General features: G+C 42.6%; 1 protein-coding gene across 2 annotated transcripts in view; it reads right to left on the bottom strand.

The window, feature by feature from the left end:
• The window catches only part of FOCAD (focadhesin), a 274,973-nt gene that overhangs the window by 24,296 nt on the left and 228,995 nt on the right, over positions 1-21,682 (bottom strand). For both annotated transcript variants that reach the window (XM_036331270.1, XM_036331271.1), the window contains 7 exons: positions 18,675-18,822; positions 16,315-16,434; positions 14,864-14,986; positions 14,341-14,418; positions 13,182-13,253; positions 11,847-11,949; positions 9,461-9,541 (listed from right to left, as the gene is read on the bottom strand). In XM_036331270.1, the coding sequence (XP_036187163.1) occupies positions 9,461-9,541; positions 11,847-11,949; positions 13,182-13,253; positions 14,341-14,418; positions 14,864-14,986; positions 16,315-16,434; positions 18,675-18,822 (725 nt within the window). The remainder of the gene's footprint in view (positions 1-9,460; positions 9,542-11,846; positions 11,950-13,181; positions 13,254-14,340; positions 14,419-14,863; positions 14,987-16,314; positions 16,435-18,674; positions 18,823-21,682) is intronic.

Raw genomic sequence — 21,682 nt, 5'->3', positions numbered from 1 at the left:
GGTCCCCAGGCCTGGGGAGAATGAAGTCACATGGCTTCCTCCCCAGAGAGCTTTAGCATTGCACACGAGAATCCAAATCTCAGCCCTGGGAATGGCTGGCTCCCTTATTACAGTGTTTGCCTTTCAAGCAAGTGCCTCAGATAAAAGGAAATACTGAAGTGCTTTATAGACAACGGATTTGGGACTGAGGCGACCTAACAGTGCTTGTTAAAAGGATCCAGATGTTTTAAAATCCAGATACAAAGTTGCTTTAACGCTCTCATCCAGTTGAAGGCTTCAAAGAACCCTGATACAAATGGCATATCGGAACTAATGCATTACAACGGGACCCATTACCACACATACCCTGGCTACACGGATTTCAGATTTCGGTGCCACAGTGCACGTGTGTAAGCCCTTTGGTCAGAGTCTGGCAACTCGCAGGCTAACAGCCGGTGATACACACATTCCCATCACCAGCGCGTGGCTGAGTAGTGTGGAGATGTCTTTACTTTCTCCATCTTCAGAGTTGCTTAGCAGCGACTCAGCTTAGAATGATCTATTCCGGTAATGGCGAACCTATGATACGCGTGTCAGAGGTGACACGCGAACCCATTTTTTTGATTGATTTTTCTTTGTTAAGTGGCATTTAAATATATAAAATAAATATCAAAAATATGTCTTTGTTTTACTATGGTTGCAAATATAAAAAAATTTCTATATGTGACACGGCACCAGAGTTAAGTTAGGGTTTTTCAAAATGCTGACACGCCGAGCTCAAAAGGTTCGCCATCACTGATCTATTCCCATGTACGTGCTTAAAGCTGTAGCTCAACAAAAATTGGAAAACGATTACTTGCCAAGTACTCCTCTCTAAGCATTTAGGATGAAACACAGATGCTCTTCCTGCCCTTGATGAAATTACAATTTGAGGCGAAAGACAGACTTTAAACAAAAACCCCATAAAGAATGAAGCAAACCATTACGCATATACAAAGTAGTATGAAAAGCACACAGAAAGACACCACGTGAGAAAGCTAAAGTGATCTGGGACCACCAGGGACTCCTCTACCCTCACTGAGGAAAGGATGTTTAAATCAAGATGAAAACGGTGAGCAGAAATTTTCCAAAGTCCTCAGAAAACAAGGTCGGGCAGTTACAGCAGGCGCATTTGTGGGCTAGGAGGTGCTCAGCGCCCTGCCAGAAACGCCTCCATCGTTCTGACAGTCATTGGAAACAGCATGATTCTCACATGTCAGTCAGATACCAAGAGCTGGTAGGATGTTCTGTCTTAAGACCAAGCACCTCAGCCACATACGGAGTCATCAGAAACAAACATCCCTGGCCCCTCAGCACCGGGAGGAGTGCCAAGCAGGTGGCTGCCCAGCGGAGACCAGGGCCTGAGAGCAAGGCAGCTATGCCCAGTGGAAACAGGGGGGTGATTTCATTTAGGGGGGCTCAGAAAGTGAGCCAATTTACTGAGAATAATGGGCACCAGGTTTCTTATTGTCAGAGAGGAAGCTAACAAATATGAAAAGAGGGAAAGGCAGAGGGAACCTGTGGTGTTGAACTGTGATGGGAGACATTACTGTAAATCTGTGGTTTTCAATATACATATAGCTAGATATAGAAATAAATACTGACACAAGAGAAAGGGAGGGACGAAGGGGGGAGGGGAGGGAGGGACAGAGAAGGAATTTCCTGACTCTGTCCACCGAAAGGGCCTGACAGCACTGATGGGATGATGTGTGGCCACATCTTTGCTTCTAAATATCAGTCTGCACTAGGAAGAAGCTGCACTATCTGGCTATTGCAGGGCTGAGGATACTACAACATGAGCCTTAAACATCTTGTCCACAAAGAAAGAAAGTATCTCAAAGAATGACGGGGTCATGCCAAAAGGACATGAGAGCCAACTTAGAGAGGCCCTTACTGATCTAAATCTGGAACAACGTGAGGATCCAAACAATTGATAAATGATTAAATGAAATAGTAATTTAGAGACCACCAACTTACACCATACACAAAAATAAACTCAAAATGAATAAAGGACTTAAACATAAGACGGGGAACCATAAATATATTAGAGGAATCCACAGGCAGCAAAATCTCAGACATATGCAGAAGAAGTATCTTCATCGATACAGCTCCTAGAGCAATGGAAACTAAAGAGAAAATAAACCAAATGGGACTACATCAAAATAGAAAGCTTCTGCACAGCTAAAGAAACCATCAACAAAACAACAAGAAAGTCCATTGCATGGGAGAACATATTTGCCAATGTTATCACCGATAAGGGTTTAATCTCCAACATTTACAGGGAACTCATACAATTTAACAAAAGAAAGATAAACAACCCAATCAAAAAAATGGGCAATGGATCTAAATAGATACTTTTCAAAAGAGGACATAAGGAAGGCCAAGAGACATATGAAAACATGCTCAAAGTCACTAATCATCCGAGAGATGCAAATCAAAATGACAGTGAGGTACCATCTCACACCTGTCAGAATGGCTATCATCAACAAACCAACAAATGACAAGTGCTGGTGAGGATGCGGAGAAAAAGGAACCCTCATGCATTGTTGGTGGGAATGCAGACTGGTGCAGCCACTGTGGAGAACAGTATGGAGTTTCCTCAAAACAACTAAAAATGGAACTCTTATTTGACCCAGTAATCCCACTTCTAGGACTATATCGCAAGAAACTAGAAACACCAATCAGAAAGGATATATGCACCCTTATGTTCATAGCAGCACAATTCACCATAGCTAAGATTTGGAAACAGCCTAAGTGCCCATCAGCAGATGAGTAGATTAAAAACCTGTGGTACATCTACACAATGGAATACTACGATGCGGTAAAAAAGAAGGAATTCTTACCATTTGTAACAGAATGGATGGAATTCGAGAGCATTATGCTAAGTGAAATAAACCAGTCAGAGAAAGATAAATATGACATGATCTCACTCATTTCTGGAATATAATGAACAACATAAACTGATGAACAAAAACATATCCAGAGATAGAGACGCATCGATCAGACCGTCAAACCTCAGACGGAAGGAAGGGGAGGGAGGGGGTAAGGGGGAGCGATCAACCAAAGGACTTGTATGCTTGCATATAAGCCTAACCAATGGACACAGACACCAGGGGGGTGAGGGTATGAGTGGGGGGGGGGTAATGGGGTGATAAGGACACATATGTAATACCTTAATCAATAAAGAAAAAAAAGGAATTTAGTAGTTTATACTAAGAAAGAAAGAAGGAAGGAAGGAAACAAAGAGGGAGAAAGGAACGAACAGCATTCCCTTACAGCATAATGCCTACTAAAAGTAAAAGGGGTAACAGAATTTTAAGAATCACCTTTTGGCAAATACTATAGTAACAATTAATTCAGGCAAGAAAACATTAATAATATTAAAACTAATGGGTGAAAGAAGGATAACAAATGGGATATTCATAAAGTCTCAAATTATCTCCACACAAAATATTGATTGATAAGGGAAAAGGGATATGTTACAGTGGAGAAACCTGGAAGGCATCACCTACGTGATCAAAGCTAACATCCCCAGAGGGAGACAGACACCATGTGCCACCTGACGGGATGCGGGGAGAAGAGCAGAGCTTCAGGGCCCTGGTTTTCCTGCCAAAGATGGTGGACCCGACTCTATCGTGAGGAACAACAGGCAAACCCAAGCAGAAGACTGTTCTAGGAAATATCTCACTTCTAATTTTAAACATGTCAAAGGCATGAAAGACAAAGAAGGCTTGAGGGACTACTCCAGGCTAAAGGAGATGAACAGATGATAAATAAGCACAGTGTGACATTCAGGATTAAATTCTTTTTATGCTAAGGACACCATTCCGACTGTCAGTGAAACCTGAATATCAGGTGAAAGGAATATAGGAGTTACCTGGCTATTTTCACTGTTTTGTAAGTTTGAAATTATTTCACAAGTAAAAGAAAAAAGGTACACTAAAAAACTCTAAAATTTAAATAAAAAATAAACAACCTCTCAAGCAAGTACATGCAACAGTGTTTATTCCTTCTGGCAATGAAATGCAAATTAAAGTCTTAAGGTATCATTTTATACCTGACTGGTTTTTACTGTAGTCATTTGTTTATATGTTGGTTTGCTCTGTAGTATGATAACTCGAAAGGGTTTATTATTTACTTTGTTTTCTGAGCACTGTTACATAAAGCAATTCATAAACTTGTAATCCTTACAATGACTCTATAAACAAGATTCCATTATTTTCTCCATTTCCAGGAGCAACTGAGGCTTTAGAGCAGCTGTGGGCAAACTACGGCCCGAGGGCCAGATCCAGCCCGTTTGAAATGAATAAAACTATTGAAAAAAAAGACCGTACCCTTTTATGTAATGATGTTTACTTTGAATTTATATTAGTTCACACAAACACTCCAGCCATGCTTTTGTTCCGGCCCTCCGGTCCAGTTTAAGAACCCATTGTGGCCCTTGAGTCAAAAAGTTTGTCCACCCCTGCTTTAGAGACTTAAGCCACTTGCCTAGAATTACATAGCCAACAAGCAGTAGAAGTAGGTACGAACCCTGGCAGTCTGACTGCCCTGCTTTTAACCTCTATGATTCCCTGCTTTGCATCTTCAGACAGGGCTGAGGTACTGAAACCTGGTACAACCCTTTTGAAGAGCAATGCATGAGGCCATGTCGTCCCTATAGTCAACAAGTCCTCAGACTCTTGCCTACTAATAAATTGCTGAGAATTTGTCCCAAGGAAGGCTACATGCAGAAGAAAGAAAACTAGATGTATAAAGATGTTCTCCTTGGCTTGGCCCTGGCTGGGTAGCTCAGGGGTTGGAGCACCATCCCGATGCACCAAGCTTGCGGGTTCGATCCCTGGACAGGGCACATGCAAGAATCAACCAATGAATGCATAAATATGTGTAACAACAAACAGATATTTTTCTCTCTCACTCTAAAATAAATTAGAAAACATTAAAGATGTCCTCCTTGACTTGGGGTGGTAAACACACAATACAGTGTACAGGTGATGTGTTGTAGAACTGTGCACCTGAAACCTGTATAATTTTGTTAACCAGTGTTACCCCAATCCTATATAATCCTGTATAATAAAGAGCTAATATGCTAATTAGACCGGACGGCAGAATGACCTTCCAGAACGACCAGAGGGCTGGGCCACGGGACCGAGAGGAAGCCGGGCCGCGAGCGCTGAGGCAGCTGGGGCAGCGAGGGCCTACTCTTGCACGAATTTCGTGCATCGGGCCTCTAGTAAATTCAATAAAAAGGAAAAAAAAAAACCAAACAAACAAAAAAGAAAGTCCTTAATTATTTTTGAATAAAATAAAAAAGATGTTCTGTATAATAGAAAAATTTTAATGACTAATAGGGAAACGTTCATTTTGATTAACTTGATGGAATAGTCTACAGTCATTTAAAAATGGATAATTATGGAGACATATGGGAAATAGGCAAATTTTTATAATGTAATATTAAGGTTAAAATATAAAGTATATGTATACTTGAAAACATGTAAAAATTGTGTGTACATAAAAACAACAAATTAAAAAGTAAAGTTCAAAAGCGATAGTCATTGTTCAAGGGACATGGAATAATTGGTGAGTTTTTTGATTTTACATATTCTCATGGTGTTTACAACAAAATTAGAAATTAAATATTCCCAAAACATACCCATGAACAAATATCTAGAAAGTAATGCAAGGATTCTTTTTCTGCTTCCCTCCAAGCCTCCCTTTGGAGGAGATCAGTGGTGATTATGTCCATGTTCATGGGAAGTTGTCAAATTTGTCAAAAGCAGACAAAATACTATAAATTTTATGATTCAATATAACACACCACCATCTAGAAAAGTGGTTCTCAACCTGTGGGTCGCGACCCCTTTGGCAGTCGAACGACCCTTTCACAGGGGTCGCCTAAGACCATCCTGCATATCAGATATTTATATTACGATTCATAACAGTAGCAACATTACAGTTATGAAGTAGCAACGAAAATAATTTTATGGTTGGGTCACAACATGAGGAACTATATTTAAAGGGCCAGAAGGTTGAGAACCACTGATCTAGAAGGACATACACTGGAATGCCTACTGTGGCCTCCTCTAGGAGGTGAGATTGTAGGGGATAATTTTTTCTTCTTTATACCATTTTTAAACTTAGTGCTATACACATGTATCCATTTCTAATACTCTTTTAAAAAGAATTGTATAGGTCAATTATTACTAAATTAAAATACTTTAAAATAACAGTCTTGGCAACTGGCTGTAATTTCATCAGAAAAATAGCACAGCTTTCTCATATCGTTTATTCTACACTCAGAGTTCACTAATTTTGCTCCTTTGGCTAGACTTGTCAACAATTATAGCTCATGTTAATTGTTCAAAAATGATTGAGAATATACCTATCTATAGTTTATACATAAGCCCAATACTTATATATACAGATATCACTGATCAATGAATTCATATCAAGGAAGAAATGCCATTCACAATGACTTTATTATAAGGATTTAAATATACTTTCCTCAAATAATACTTCTTACTGTGAACTTCAAAGTCAAATAGAAAAATATAAGCCTAAAAAATTAGTCACATTCCCCAGCAACAGAATGGTAAGAAAAATAATCTTAAATCATTAGGTACAAATACATAATGTTAGCAACAGAAATAATTACTTTTATTAAGAACATTTAATACATTTAAAATGTTTTATAAAAAAAGTAAATGAAATCTTGAAATCTGAAAAATGCAATGAGGTTGGAAAAAACTACAAAATATCAGAAGTCAGAAAAAAGAATAAATGAATTGAAAAGAAGCAAAATAAGAGTCAAAATTTAAAGTTCCTTAAGGGGGAAAAAATGATTCCATGATAGGAAGACTTAAAAATTAAAAACAAATTTTAAGCCTAGCATAGTCAAGGAAAGTCCATAGGAATAGATAAGGACAAAGAACAAGGAATAATACATCTGCTAGAAGAAGGCCAGAGCTATTAGGGAAGAAAAGAGAATATTACCGGATACAGCAAAAAAGTTATATTGAAAATTATTAACTGAAGTCTTTAATAACTAGAAGGGATTTAATCTATTTGGTATGGTTTTAAAATGTAGGCCTACTATGAACAGATAGGATTCTATGAACATCTTGTGTGTTCTATCGCATGAGTATTAAAGTGAGAAGAGCCCTAAGCATCAGAAAGCAGATAAATAGATTCGCCCTCTCAAATTTGATTGCCTAAAATTGAGATCATGATGCCCAATCTCCTGGCATGAGTGTGGCACAGGGTAAACTCATCCCATTGGTCTTCCTCATGTGAGCTAGCAAATGGCACACAGAGGCAAAGGAGCCACGCTCTCCCTATAGTTAGCCGTCTTCTGCCTGTACCAAGCATGATTTTTATCCACGAGAGCCATTTCTTCCTCAAAAGAGCTCACCAAAGTTGTCATCCTTCCCATCAGCAGCTCCACTGGGCTCTGGGGGATGACATCCAGACATTTCAACTCAAAAGCTGCTTCAGAAGGGAGTTATTAAAATTCAAATGAGCTGGGCATATGGAAGAAGAAACAGTCGTTTGCATGCACACCTCCACACTGGCCACCCCTTCAGTCCCCGAGAGCAGGGCCTGGTTTTGTTTTTGTAAATGGGCTTCGGAGACGGAGGTCAGCCTCCCACGGCCCCCACTCCTCGGGGTCATCATTAGTAATGTGTGAGGCTGAATAGATTTTCCTCTGAATCTAGTCAGCAAACCTGACAGGAAGGCAGCCCTCTCCCACAACCTGAAAGCGCCAACAATCTGACTGGTAACAGGGCCTTTTTTCATACTTCATTTATCTGTTTCAAAACAGCGTTCAGGAAGGCCGCAATGACGTCGCCGAGGGCAGCCCCCTGGCTTCTCAGGTTTGGAGCGAACGCTCCCTGTTGTGCCACGACTGCATCATCATAAACGATATGTTCAACTAAGAAGGTCCCACAGGCTTCGGAGAAAATTCATTTCTGCCAAGAACTATGGCTCTGGGAAGCCAAATGACATTTTATTCACTGGGAAAGAGTCTATCTTTCATTTGACCTTAAGGATTTTTTTTTCTCTCATGGAAATTATCTCACATTATCACCATTTAAAAATTTTATAAGCTATCAGGGAGCGACCAAACAAAAACTTGAGTAAAAATATATATCCCTGGAATTATCTTAGCCATGGAAATTTTAGATGCTCCGTTAGTAAAAATATAATTTTTTACTTATGAAGACATCTTTCTTAGCATATGTACTTCATATAGACTTGATGGTGCTTTAAACAATGAACTTTGCATTATGAGTAATGCGAATATGACATGTTTAGATATAACTGTATCATGTACAACAGTGACATAACCACGTTTCAGTTTCCACTGAGGACCCGTGAAAGCAAATCACGCTAACTCAGGACCCTAGGAGAACAGCACAATTTCTAGAACTGCAGAAACTAAAGGAATTCATCTCCAAGCTCTGAAGGGAGTTTCTAATCTGGAAGCGCCAGGGATTTCTGTACCCAGTGGGAAATCAGATGACGTGACCTTTACCATCTCTTTCAATGGTTAAGATTTTATTCTTCCACATCTTCATGAATCAAACTCGCTTCCTTCAGATTTCTTCATGTTCATTTGTTTAAAACCTTTTCCCCCTAAAATCGAGATGGCCTTGTGATACAGGCACTGGCTTCGCCCAGACTGACCTACCCTGCCCAAGGAAGAATGGAACCAGCAAACACCAGTGGAGGGTAACTACATGATTGAAACTAGTTCCTGAGCTGTGATGTGTTGAGTTCGAATCCATTTTCTCCCCACAGCACTGAAGAGTATGTGTATCATTAAAGAGTATTTATTCAATAAGTTAGATGGCATTCTTTTGGCTCCAGTTAATACAAAAGGCACACAATCTCCGTGTTCAGATAGCCCGTGCTCTAATTTGGGCGACAGGAAGAAAGAATCCCAAAGGACAAATGTTTGCAGAGAAAAAGAACATGAGCTAAAAATAAAAGCTGGAGCCAGTGATTCCAACAACACAGGGTGATCATACAAGGTCCAGGGGAAGACCCACTTCCCACTCAGGTCCTGAAACACAGACGCACCCAGGCCTGTTTCCTCTCTTTAGGTGACACTCACTTGAAACTGACAGGAAAGTAATGTGTGCTTGTTCCTTTGACATCACCGGATGGAAGGTGAAGAAAGGTCTTCACAGAGCACCCCTCCCTCTCACCCCCACCAGGTCAGATACGGTGATTCCGGGGGAATCTGCACCGTGCGTGCTTTCTGTGCCACTTACTGTAGTTGGGATCCCCGTCCTCACTATTGCAAAGATGCTCTAGAGGAGGAAAATCATCGCCCCTTCAGACCTGTGCTGTTTACTTAGACGGAAGCATGCTCAGCGCACACTCCTTACTTAATATGCAGAAGGAAGGATAAAACTTGAGAAATGTGTTTACTTGCCTTTTTTTCCTCCCGTAACAAAGAAGCCAATGGCTGCTCTAATAAAACTGCTTTCAGGCAAATAGTTATAGTCAGTAGGAACTGTGGAGACAGAAAAATGATCAAATTAACCAATGAACTTGGCGGGGCTAATGAAGGAAAGACAATGCTGCCAAATCAACCCAGAGACAAACCGGCGATGTTTACACCATTAATCTCAGCACAATTCTCTGTGGCTGCACCTAATTCTATTAAAGTGGCCAGCCTTGGAGTCATCGCTTAGGTGAGGCAAGCTATCTAAAATGGTAGTAAACCTAGTAGAATCTGGAAACCACAGAGGATGAATATTTTACTGAAGTGGTTAAAAAATAAATCCTTGCCACATTGTCTCATCAACGAGCCCCAAGCCCGTGACCTCCTTAGTGTCAGGAAGGTTTCTGCCGGGCTTGCAGGCTGAGACCACCATTCTGGGAGCCACTTCAGGACATCCCGAATCGGATATAGGAGCCATGAGATATAACAATCAGTATCAACAGCAACCCATCTCTTACTTCATGAGGCAGGGACTAAGGGACCAACATGGACGAATAACCAGGTGCTGCTGAGCTGGGACAGCGAAGCAGTGACATTTATGCTCGCTGAGTCCTGGGAGTTTCCAGGATTCTTTTCCTCCCAGAAAATTCCATCAGAAACAAGTAGCTGTACTTTTCCAGACAGACAATCATTTTGTTCCAAAGAACCTGGGTGTAGAATGATTCACTGTGACCTGACCTGAGTTTATGTGGGCCAGACCACATAGCCCATTAACGTTTAAAAAACCCATGTAGACCTGGCTGGGGTGGCTCAGTTGGTTGGGCATCAACCCATGCACCAAGGGATTGCTGGTTCAATTCCCTGTCAAGGCACATGCCCAGGTTGTGGGCTTGATCCCTGGTGGGGGTGTGCAGGAGGTGTGGGGTGTGCAGGAGACAGCCAATCCATGTTGTGTTCTCACATCGATGTTTCTCTCCCTTCTTTTCTCTCTAAAAATCAATAAACTATTCTTAACAAAAAAAGCCTATGTAAAAAAGCAAACATGCTATTGTACCAGGACCCTGTGAGAGCACTGCCCCTTAAAACTAGCATTACCAAGGCTTTCCTCCGATGACTGAGTTTTCTTTCTGTTCTCCATTTTAATATGACAGCTGCCAGCTGTCTAAAGTTCATTATGTTGGGAATGCCGCAGAATAATGTCCTATTTCTGTAGCTCAGGAGTGATTGAAAGTGAGGGAGACAGTAATTACAGGGGCCCATGTTCACGGTAATGCTGTCCACACACTACCTGTCAGGGGATATGTGGAACTAGGTTTTAATGAGGAATCTTTGGTACCTAAACCCCTCTGGCCTCGGTCCAAGAGAGCCAGTGGGTCAAAATTCTATCAAGAGCGAGGAGCAGATACAGATCCCAGTACATTATAGTGATGCCTCCCAGAAAATCTTCAAGTACGAGCATAAATTAAGCATGTGGGAATTGCAAATATTCCTTATTGCTTGTTACCGAAAAGCTGGAAATAGAAAAAGCCTTGTTATACTAAGACCTAGAATTTCAGTTCCAGTCAATGAGATGCACAAGTTTAAATGCACTTATCCCATTATTTTTTCAAAAGCAGGGGACAGAAGAATTCTAGCCATATGTGAAGAGACCTTTATTTTTTTTAATTTAAAAAATATTTTTATTGATTTCAGAGATGAAGAGAGAGAGAGAGAGAGAGAGAGAGAGAGAGAGAAACATCAATGATGAGAGAGAATCACTGATCAGCCGCCTCCTGCATGCCCCCTACTGGGGATGGAGCCTAAACCTGGGCATATGACTTGACCGGGAATTGAACTGTGACCTCCTGGTTCATAGGTCAATACTCAACCACTGAACCATGCTGCCTGTGTGAGGAAGAGACTTTTAATGAATATGAGTAGTATACAAACTATGATTATTACATCTGGTGAAAAAAAAAAAAAAGAACTTTGTTCCAAGCTTCAGAGACCTGGTTCTTTTTTTTTCTGGATTTGTCACTGAACCAGGTCTGTACATAAGTTACATAATATTTCTAAGCCTTAGGTTCTTCATCTGTAAAATACAAGATTAGACTCAATGTCTGAACTGTTCTCTCAGGGAGGCAGAAAGGAAGAGTGAAAAGAGCATGGGTTTTGGAGGCCGACAGGTCTGAGTTCAAACGTGTCCGCCACTAACTGCCTTGTGACCCTGGGTAGGTCAGGCAGCCTTTCCACAGCCCATGTCCTGGTGTCAAATTGGGGTGGTAATTCCTATCCCCATCCCTGAGGGCTGTTGTGGAGACTAATGCTCTTAATAGTTCATAGCCCGAGTCAGCACCCTCCTTCCAGCTCCAGTGTCCTGTGGCTCTACTCTTACCGGAGGTTCTGCTTTGATTTGAGGACAGAGTAGACAGATGAAGATGTCCTAGAAGCCAGATTGCATTGGACTGAAGACCAATCACCCCGGACACACTGATGACCTATGGATGAAAATGTGACAGTTCAGTGATGGGAAATGATCCAAACTCAACTCAATAAAAGGCCACTCACAGAAAGTCACTGATCTCTTATGAGGTGGTAACGAGAAGCTCTATGACAAGGTGTAACATCACCTGTCTAGTCTACTAAGTCTGGGATGATTTAGTCGGTGATCAACAAGTGTTGCTGAATGAATGAATGAGCAAATGAATGAACGAGTGAATCAACTGATGATAGAAGAGGATAGTAGTTCTTGTCTCAGATATCCCCAAGTCAGAGAGGTCTCAAAATATTATCAAAAACTGGAAAAAGAAAATCCAAAAGGTAAACAGAGGTGATAATTTGTTTAAAATACCTCTAACTATGGAAGGAGATATTAACAATGGAAGGAGGTATTATTTTGTTCTCTTCTTTAAATAATTTTCAATTAATGCTTGATCATTCATAATAAGCATTTTTAAAATAGTTTAAATTATAGATTCTCCTCCCAAGTTATAGCAACTTAAGTTTAAGTATTTTTTTTAGAATATTCATATTCATACAGGAAAAAGACAGTTTCTTCTGTTCAGAAATTGATGTTTGCTTTTGAAACTTGAATTACTAGAAGTTCTTCAGGTGTTATAATCACCAACATTTTACAAGACGAAAATTACGCTAAGTGACAAGACTAGGACACAAAGGTCTATGTGCAGTAAGAATTCCGAGTAGACAAATGAGAATGCCTGAAAAGCAATGTGACAGACATTAGGGGCAGTGGTATTTGATCAGCTTCTTCCATGCTGTCTGTACCTCCAACTTTTATGCAATGATCATTAAAAAATAAAAATACTGAGTTAGACAATCATTTCTCAGCACGTAACTATGCTCATTCTTCAGCCAAGGCTCACGCTGACAGTGACTTACCCACATCCTGTCTCAGTGACATGGGAACGGGTGCCTCGACTAGCTACTCAGACATCTGCCTGCCTTCTGATCACCGTGCCCTTCTCCTCGCAGGGTCAGGTTTTGATTTTTATGGGAAACTAATGCCAACTTAACTCAAAACGCCAGCTTTCTTTTTTTCCAGAAGAGTGCACGTATGTCAGCAAATGCAGGGCCACAGACCATTTTCAAATGCCCTGAAACTCACCATCAGTAAACAGCTTTCCTCATTTTCTAAGTAAAACAGTTTGTATCATGAAAGAGAAAAAAGACAAAAGGGGGACACTGAAGGGCTTTACCTTCCTCCTCTCACCTGTGTTAAGGTTCGAATGACTTCATTGAGTCTGGCTTGAAACTGAGAGGTCTGGATGGCTTCTGACTTCAGCTGAAAGAAAAAAAATTCACTCCAACATCCCCGAAAAAGTATGACATTCCCAGTGATGAGCGACCATCTTCTACACTACGCAGTCATTTATCACTATGTCCTTGTCTTTCAAAGTGGGACTCCACAGTGAGTCCTGGAGAGCAGGGGCCAGGCTTTATTTATCACCGATTTCCTAGCACCCGTTCAGCATGGCACGCAGCAGCCACCTAATACTCCTGAACTGTATAAACAAAGGAGGTCCTTGGAATTACTTACAAACTTACGCATCTATGTGTCCACTATGGAAAACATTTTATCATTTTTTAAGAAATATTTTTATTGATTTCAGAGAGGAAGGGAGAGGGAGAGGGGTAGAAACATCAATGATGAGAGAGAATCATCGAACAGCTGCCTCCTGCACGCCCCACACCAGGGATCGAGCCCACAACCAGGGCATGTGCCCTGACTGGGAACGGAACTGTGACCTTCTGGTCAATGCTCAACCACTGAGCCACGCCGCAGGGCTGGAAAACATTGTAGAGTGAAAAAAACAAAAAAGTACTTAGATACTAACTTAAACATTACAGATGTACAATGGAGTTTCTTATAAATGATTTCTGTAATTTCTTACGATTCATTAACTTTTCTCAGGTAGGGAACTTTGTAGCAAGTACATTAAGTTGACTAGGTTTAATTCCTACAAATCAAATAAAAGGGAAAAAAAATCTCTATACAAAGAATTCTCAGCAAAGAACAATCTTCTGCCCTGGCCGCTAAGTTAGTTGAGTGGCCTCCCAAGCACCAAGAGGTCACCAGTTCAATTCCCAGTTGGGGCACATGCCCAGGTTTTGAGCTCGATCCCCAGTAGGGGGTGCAGGCGGCAGCCGAATGATGTTTCTCTCTGTCTCCCTTTCCCTTCCTCTCTCTCTCATCAATAACCCCCCCCTTTTTTTTTAAAGAACAATTTTCCATACATTAAAGTCACTGCAAAGCCCAGTGTAACCATTACGATAAGCATATACTCTTCTGTCCTCAGCATACTGAGATGCTAGGTATTCTGCTCTTGCTGTGGCTAGGTACACATTCAGATTTCTTTCTTTCTTTTTACCTGCATTACATCCCCTTCCGAGCCTACCAAGGCCACCATGCCATGGAGAGCTGCCAAGCAAAGCATTGTGGGAGAGCCCTGAAAACAAAGAATATGTCATGAGGGAAACAGTCCTTGGGTTTCAATTCTAGAAAACTTATTATATCATAGAGAAATTAATGGTCAAAATGGGTAGGGTCAACATAACCTGTATCACTGAACCAAAAATGGCCTCAGACTTGAATAAAGCTACAGGCTGAAGTTGTTAGATCATAAGTGGCTTCTTGTTGTTTTTTTATTTTTTAAAAACCACAATGTTGTTTAAAATTAAAACATTGGCCAAATAACCAGTTTTAAAAAAACTATCATAGTTGACAGGACGTATCATGTATAAGGGTTGAAAGCACACGCTTCCCTTTCATTTGAAATCACCCATTCTTCTATTGTTAAGCGATATACCTGAGCAGTGACCTACAAATGGTCCAATTAAGCAGCCCTTTTCCTTTATACAAAACTAAAATACCATGCAGGCGGCGACCTCTACCTCTGCTAGGACAATCCTGATCCAGGCAGGGAGCAGCTTGCTGCCCAAGTCTTCGGCTTTTCCATGTCCACACACAGACAAACCATGAACTATGTTGCCTAACGCCAAGGCAAAACCTGAAGTCTGTTACAAACAAACAGAAACAAGGGGTAAGGGAAGGGAAGAATGTTTACATATCGCAGCACAAGCACTTCCTGGGGCTCCCCCCCCCCCCAAGTTCTTTAGGCATCTGAAAATCAGGGAGCGGCAGATTTAAAAAATCTAGACTTTGGTTTGCAACAGAAGCTACAGTCTAATTGCAAGGGAGTCAGCTGCAGTGAGTGGTTTATTTGAGGGAAATAACACCGCACTATTGAGCAACGTGGCTCAAATGATCCACATTTCAGAAGGGGCTCGAGTGAAAATACCCAAGTAGATCGCACAAGCTGTCAACTCCCAAACAAGAGGGGAAAATGTCTCATAATGAGCACTGCGTATGTAAACGTCTACATTTTGATGTTGCAAACCCTACTGAACATGAGCAGGCAAATAATCATAAAGTAGTAACAATACCAAACAATATACATTTAAAACCAGTGAATCCTGAAATAACCCACTATGGCCAATACTGAGACTTGAGAGAAACCTTAAAAAACAAAAAAACACTACCACCAGCAATGAGAAGATTCTAAAGCATGTGTAATCAGACAGAGCTTTTCCCCTTCAATTCTTAAAGTTGTGGTAAAATACATATAACATAAAATTTACCATCTTAATCATTTTTAACTATGCAATTCGGTGGTATTGGGTACCCTCACATTATTGTGTAACCAATGACTACCATCCATCTCCAGAACTCTTTTTATTTTGCAAAACTGAAACTCTATACCCATTAAACAAGAACTCCCTCTCCCCCTCCCCCTGGCGACCACCATTCTATCTTCTATTTCTATGAATGTGACGACTCTAGGTGCCTCATATAAGTAGCATCATACAGTATGTGTCTTTTTGTGGTTGCGTATTTCACTTAGCATGAGGTCCTCAAGATTCATCCCTGTTGTAGCATAGGATTTCCTTCCTTTTTAAGGCTGAATAATATTTTAGAGGAAACATTTAAGGGTATTTAATTTAATTTACAGGCATTTAATCTTTCCTATACCTATTTAGTCTATATTCTTTGCCTTGTATTTGCTAAGGTTTGACCTTATCAGAGCCCTCTATGTATTCATTTTGAAAAGGCTATGTACTCTCTCCAACCAATTAAAAAAAAAAAGTCTACCAGAGGACATAAGGAATGAGAGAAAAAGGCCCCTGTGATTGTTGGCTGTAGCTGTGAGACGGGAGAATAGTTAGAAGCTCCTCAGTTCTGGGCATGAAAAACATCCCACTATCCTCTAATCAGAGGAAGTCAAGATCAGGGCCGAGCAGCAGCCTGAGACCCACAGAGGGACGGAACCGGGGCGCCTTCCCACCTGCTGGTTGCTCTCTGCCAACAGGCGGAGCTTGCTCATCGTGTCCTCGGCCTCCGCAGCCTCGATGATGCCGGCACTGAACGCCGCTGTGCACACGCAGCTGAGGGTGTAGGCCAGGACCTGGGAGAAGAGACAGCAGGACAATGTTTCTTCACGAGGGAAAAGAACAGGTTTAATTGACACAAATATTCGGTCAAACTTCTCCCCAGTAAGGAATGGATTTAAGTACGCCTCCCACAGACGGGCACTGCTTCGCTGCCTCACTTCTATTTCCTAACGATGTTATGAGGTGGGCGTCATTATTCCTACTCTATAGATAAAGACGTTGAGGCTCAACTACACAGAGCTAGCAAGTGACAGGAGCGAGATTCAAAACCAAAAGGCTCCCTCACCAATTCAGGACACACCATCTATATGCGGTAGAAGCCGGTCTTCATCACAAAGGACGTTACTAATCGCCACAGGTCTGATCCAAGGCCAAGCAGCGGAGGGATAGAGACGAGGCTACATTAAGATTCCCCAGTAGCAGAAGTGGAGCAGAATGGACCACAACCGAGGGCTTTAGAGTCAGATAAATTGTGTAAAATAGAGATAATACTCCCTACTTCCTAGCACTGTAGGATAATATAATAAGTAAATGAATACATGAACAGATTACAAATAAAAATGCTGGGAGTAGAGATGGAATACTCAGGTGTATATTCCAAATTGATCATTTATTGGCTAAGTAACGCCAGGCAAGTCAAACAATGCGTTTGAGCCTCAATTTTTGCAAATCATAGTTAATCACCCCCTCCCTGTTATCTTGCATTTTCATGAGGAAACCCTCCCTTACAAAGATACTCAAACCAAAGTGGAAATGTGCATCTCCCAAGCCTGGTTTATTTAGCTGGAAAAGAATAAGTGGTTTCTAAGGTAGAAATTGAATAATAAAACATGAGAGGGGAGAAAAAAACCAAAGCATGTGTCCAAGGCCTCACACATCAAAACATCAAGTGCTCAAATGCCTCAATTAGGAAAACTTTGCTTCCGTTTGTTAGCCAAAGTGCTCCTTGGCGGCAAAATTTTCTTTTCTCCTTTTGCTTAAAAAAATATGTCCTTTTGAATCATGCTCTGCTTTGAAAGGGGCAATAGGGCCTGTCTTACACCAGTGATGGCGAACCTTTTGAGCTCGGCGTGTCAGCATTTTGAAAAACCCTAACTTAACTCTGGTGCCGTGTCACATATAGAAATTTTTTGATATTTGCAACCATAGTAAAACAAAGACTTATATTTTTGATATTTATTTTATATATTTAAATGCCATTTAACAAAGAAAAATCAACCAAAAAAATGAGTTCACGTGTCACCTCTGACACGCGTGTCATAGGTTCGCCATCACTGTCTTAGACAGTGGTTCTCAACCTTCTGGCCCTTTAAATACAGTTCCTCATGTTGTGACCCAACCATAAAATTATTTTCGTTGCTACTTCATAACTGTCATGCTGCTACTGTTATGAATCGTAATGTAAATATCTGATATGCAGGATGGTCTTAGGCGGCCCCTGTGAAAGGGTCGGTCCACCGCCAAAGGGGTCGCGACCCACAGGTTGAGAACCGCTGTCTTAGAACAAAACTTCAGCCCTCTGTGCCTCAGAAATCCACCGACTCAACCAGCCCCACGGCCTGAGAGGAGGGGCCGCGCAGGGACACAGCGGCCTTTATGCTCAATAGCTCCTGCTCCAACGGGAGGGAGAGTCTGGCCAGGCCGAGAGGTCGTCTCCGGCTCCTTCGGGCTCGGAGCACGGGGCCGGCCTCACCTGCGCAGGACAGACTCCCACACCGAGGCCGACACTCACAGGCCACTCACATGACCTGCAAGTCGGCATGTTTCTGCACCACAACAGAAAAAGCTCTTCATTTAATGTGGTGACGGGAACCTCTTCAGTGATTCTCATGCTGGCTGACATTTAAAAAAGCAAACGCCTTTTCGATCTGCAGTTCCTTAAGCTATTTCCTGGCCGTTTTTTTTTAAAGTGACATGGGCTTGGGCCTGATTCTACCCCTCTCCATTTAACCCCTCCAGAAACCACAGCGCTTCTTAGAAAGTGCCTGCTCGTGCTGCTGACTCGGGCGTCCGTATTCAGTCCAGGCTCTTATCTTACTTGCCACATTTAAGTCCAAGTTGATTTAAACAGCTGCACAATTTGAAACCCTTATGATCTATTATAGGTGGCTTGCCTCTCGGATTTTCTCCTTATCCCACTTGAGGGTGAGGAAGAATTTAATTCCAGGGTCACCAAAATGTGAGAAGCAGAAAATAAGCAGCAACATGAAGCAAAAGCCTGAAAAGGGAAGGAAACCGGGACCACGCCTCGTACCTCCTGGAAGGTCCTGCTCTGGCTCCCGCTGTCATCGAGATACGCCGACAGCTTCCGCAGCGACGCGGCCACGTGGACGCGTGACTCCGTTTGGCTGCTGTGGCTCATGAGGGACAGAACCAGTCCAACTCCCAGGATACAGCCCGTGCTTGGAGGCCAAAAAGACGAGGTGTTAAAAATCACAGAAGTCTGCGCTTCACCTTTACCAGGAGTTTCCAGTGCTCCACAGGCTTGGGTGAGAGGGTTGGATTCGAATTCTGCTGCCTGCTCTGTAAGCCTGTCCCACAAAACACCACAAGTACACACCCTCCCTCCTCAAAGGCAACCTTTACAAAACAACAATGAGGTACCATCTCACACCTGTCAGAATGGCTATCATCAACAAATCAACAAACGACAAGTGCTGGAGAGGATGCAGAGAAAAAGGAACACGTGCACTGCTGGTGGGAATGCAGACTGGTGCAGCCACTATGGAAGACAGTATGGAGTTTCCTCAAAAAGTAAAAAATGGAACTCCCATTTGACCCAGTGATCCCACTTCTAGGAATATAGCCCAAGAAACCAGAAACACCAATCAGAAAAGATATATGCACCCCTATGTTCATAGCACACAATTTACCATAGTGAAGATTTGGAAACAGCCTAAGTGCCCATCAGCAGATGAGTGGATTAGAAAACTGTGGTACATCTACACGATTGAATACTATGCTGCTCTAAAAAGGAAGGAACTCTTACCATTTGCAACAGCATGGATGAAACTGGAGAGCATTATGCTAAGTGAAATAAGCCAGTTAATGAAGGAAAAATACCACATGATCTCACTCATTTATGGATAATAAAGACCATTATAAACTGATGAACAAAAATAGATACAGAGGCAGAACAGCATCGAACAGACGGTCAAATTACAGTGGGAAGGCCGGGGAGGTTTGCGGGGGAGGGTAAGAGATCAACCAAAGGACTTGTACGCATGCATATAAGCATAACCAATGGACACAAGGCACTGGGGGGTAGGGGAGGCCGGGGGAATGTCAAGGGGGGGCGGGGAAGGAGACATATGTACTTCTCTTTGTAATATTTTAAGCAATAAAACAAAATTTTAAAAGAAGGGTAACCTTTACCACAAAACAGGTGCTTGTGGCCCATGCTAGTGCTGTGTACCCACTGGAGAAAAACAGACAGGTAAAATCACGAAACAGCTGGACTCAACATTCCATGACGAGGGGAGGAGGAGGCGTAAACAGCAGTCAAGCCAGCCCTATCGCGGCACTGAGAAGAGCTGTGGTACCCCCACCCCACCCCCATGTTGCGTGCGCTGTGATGAACCGCATAAGGAGAGAAAAGACGACACGTAAGGATTTGAGCCGAGGAGGTCTCACTAACAGCAGGACGGAGCAGTGCCAGGCCTGGTTCCCAGGTCCTGCTTCGTGCTTCCTAGTCAACTTCAGCAAGTGGAATTTCTTTCTCGGAGGACCTGTATTCGCCTGTGCACAATGACCTCAATCCTCTCCTCCCCGCTGATCTCTCAGGGTACCACCGGGTCAGGGGAGAAAAGGGAGAGGACAGGCTTGTCAAAAGTTACCCCGAGTGACAATTCAATCGGGACCCTGGGCTATTCTCCTGAAAGAATACAGACCCATTTAAAGAAACGAATCCTTTTCCCAGAACGTCTCGCTAGTATGATAAGAGAATGCAGCTGTGAGGTCATTTCTTACTTTGTACGAAAAGGTTTTGTCTTTGTTGCTGTTTTTCAAATTGAGGGGAGGCGGAGTTTTCCAGCAACTGCCCTGGCTCGGGTCTGGCTCGCCTCTCCCCAGGGCGGCTGCTGGGGAGGCAGAATCCAGGGCACTTCTCCAACCACCCGTTTCCGCGCTTGTGTCCTGTGTCATTTGGCTCGTACCTGGCTCTCTCTCCTTGGCTGGCCTCAAGGACCTTCGCATCCTTTCATGAACGTGCTAGTTATTTCCCCCAGCACCTCTTGGTGCCCTGCACGATGCCATGAAGGCAACATGGCTCAAGTGGGTGTTTCTAGGTTCCACTGCCTAACAGCCTGGCGTTAGAAAGTCCTTTGTGAAGAAGCGACTGCAGGGTCACCCATCATGAGCCAGGCGGAGATGCCGGTGCAGCAAACATGCTAACATGAAGTTAACAGCATCAAGCACTTCCAACCCGCCACCTCGGCACGGAGCCCGAGCCGCCTGCTGTCGGGACAGAGCAGGCTTCCGAAGGAGGGGCTGCTCCCATCAGTACGGATTCACGTCTCTTCTCAGTTAGAATCTAAGGGAAGTTTTTCTGGCTATCTCTCTTTATAAAAATTTTTTTTATTGATTTCAGAAAGGGAGAGGGAGAGAAAGATAGAAACACCAATGATGAGAATCACTGATCAGCTGCTTCCTGCACGCCCCGCACTGTGTATCGAGCCCGCAACCCGGGCATGTGCCCTGACTGGGGATCGAACCGTGACCTTCTGGTTCATAGGTCGACGCTCAGCCACTAGAGCCACACCGGCTGGGCCTGGCTATCTTTCTATACGGATGCATATACAATTTGGATAGGATTATCCCAAAGATATAGCTAGACACAATGTGATTAACACTTTGGAAATTCTGACTTTTATTCCCTCTTTGGCTATGTAATTGCTACTTCTGCTTAAGATTTCAAATGTGACTTCCTCAGGGACACCTTCGCTGGCCCAGCAGGGAATCTCTTTCCTATTCTCCCATCGCACCCTGTACTAATTTACTTCAGACCATTTTAATTATAAATCCTCATCACAATGAGGATTATTTGGGGGACTGTTTAATTACCATGCACCTCATTCGCCAGCCTGCACGCTACGCTCCATGCCATGCGGGTGGGCGCCTTTTCTGTTTTTTCCTCACCACCATGTCTGTGCACCCAGCACACTGCTGGGTGGGGACAGGCATCCAACTCAGACCCACTGAACACTAGAAAGGGAGCAAATGCAGAGTTTCAAGGGCGTCTGAAGTGGAGAAGAGCTACCCAAA

This window comes from Myotis myotis, unplaced genomic scaffold (genome assembly GCF_014108235.1).
Source record: "Myotis myotis isolate mMyoMyo1 unplaced genomic scaffold, mMyoMyo1.p scaffold_m19_p_12, whole genome shotgun sequence".
Lineage (NCBI taxonomy): Eukaryota > Metazoa > Chordata > Mammalia > Chiroptera > Vespertilionidae > Myotis > Myotis myotis.
Note: the sequence above shows the minus strand (reverse complement) of the source record. Positions and strands in the feature narration are given on the sequence as shown.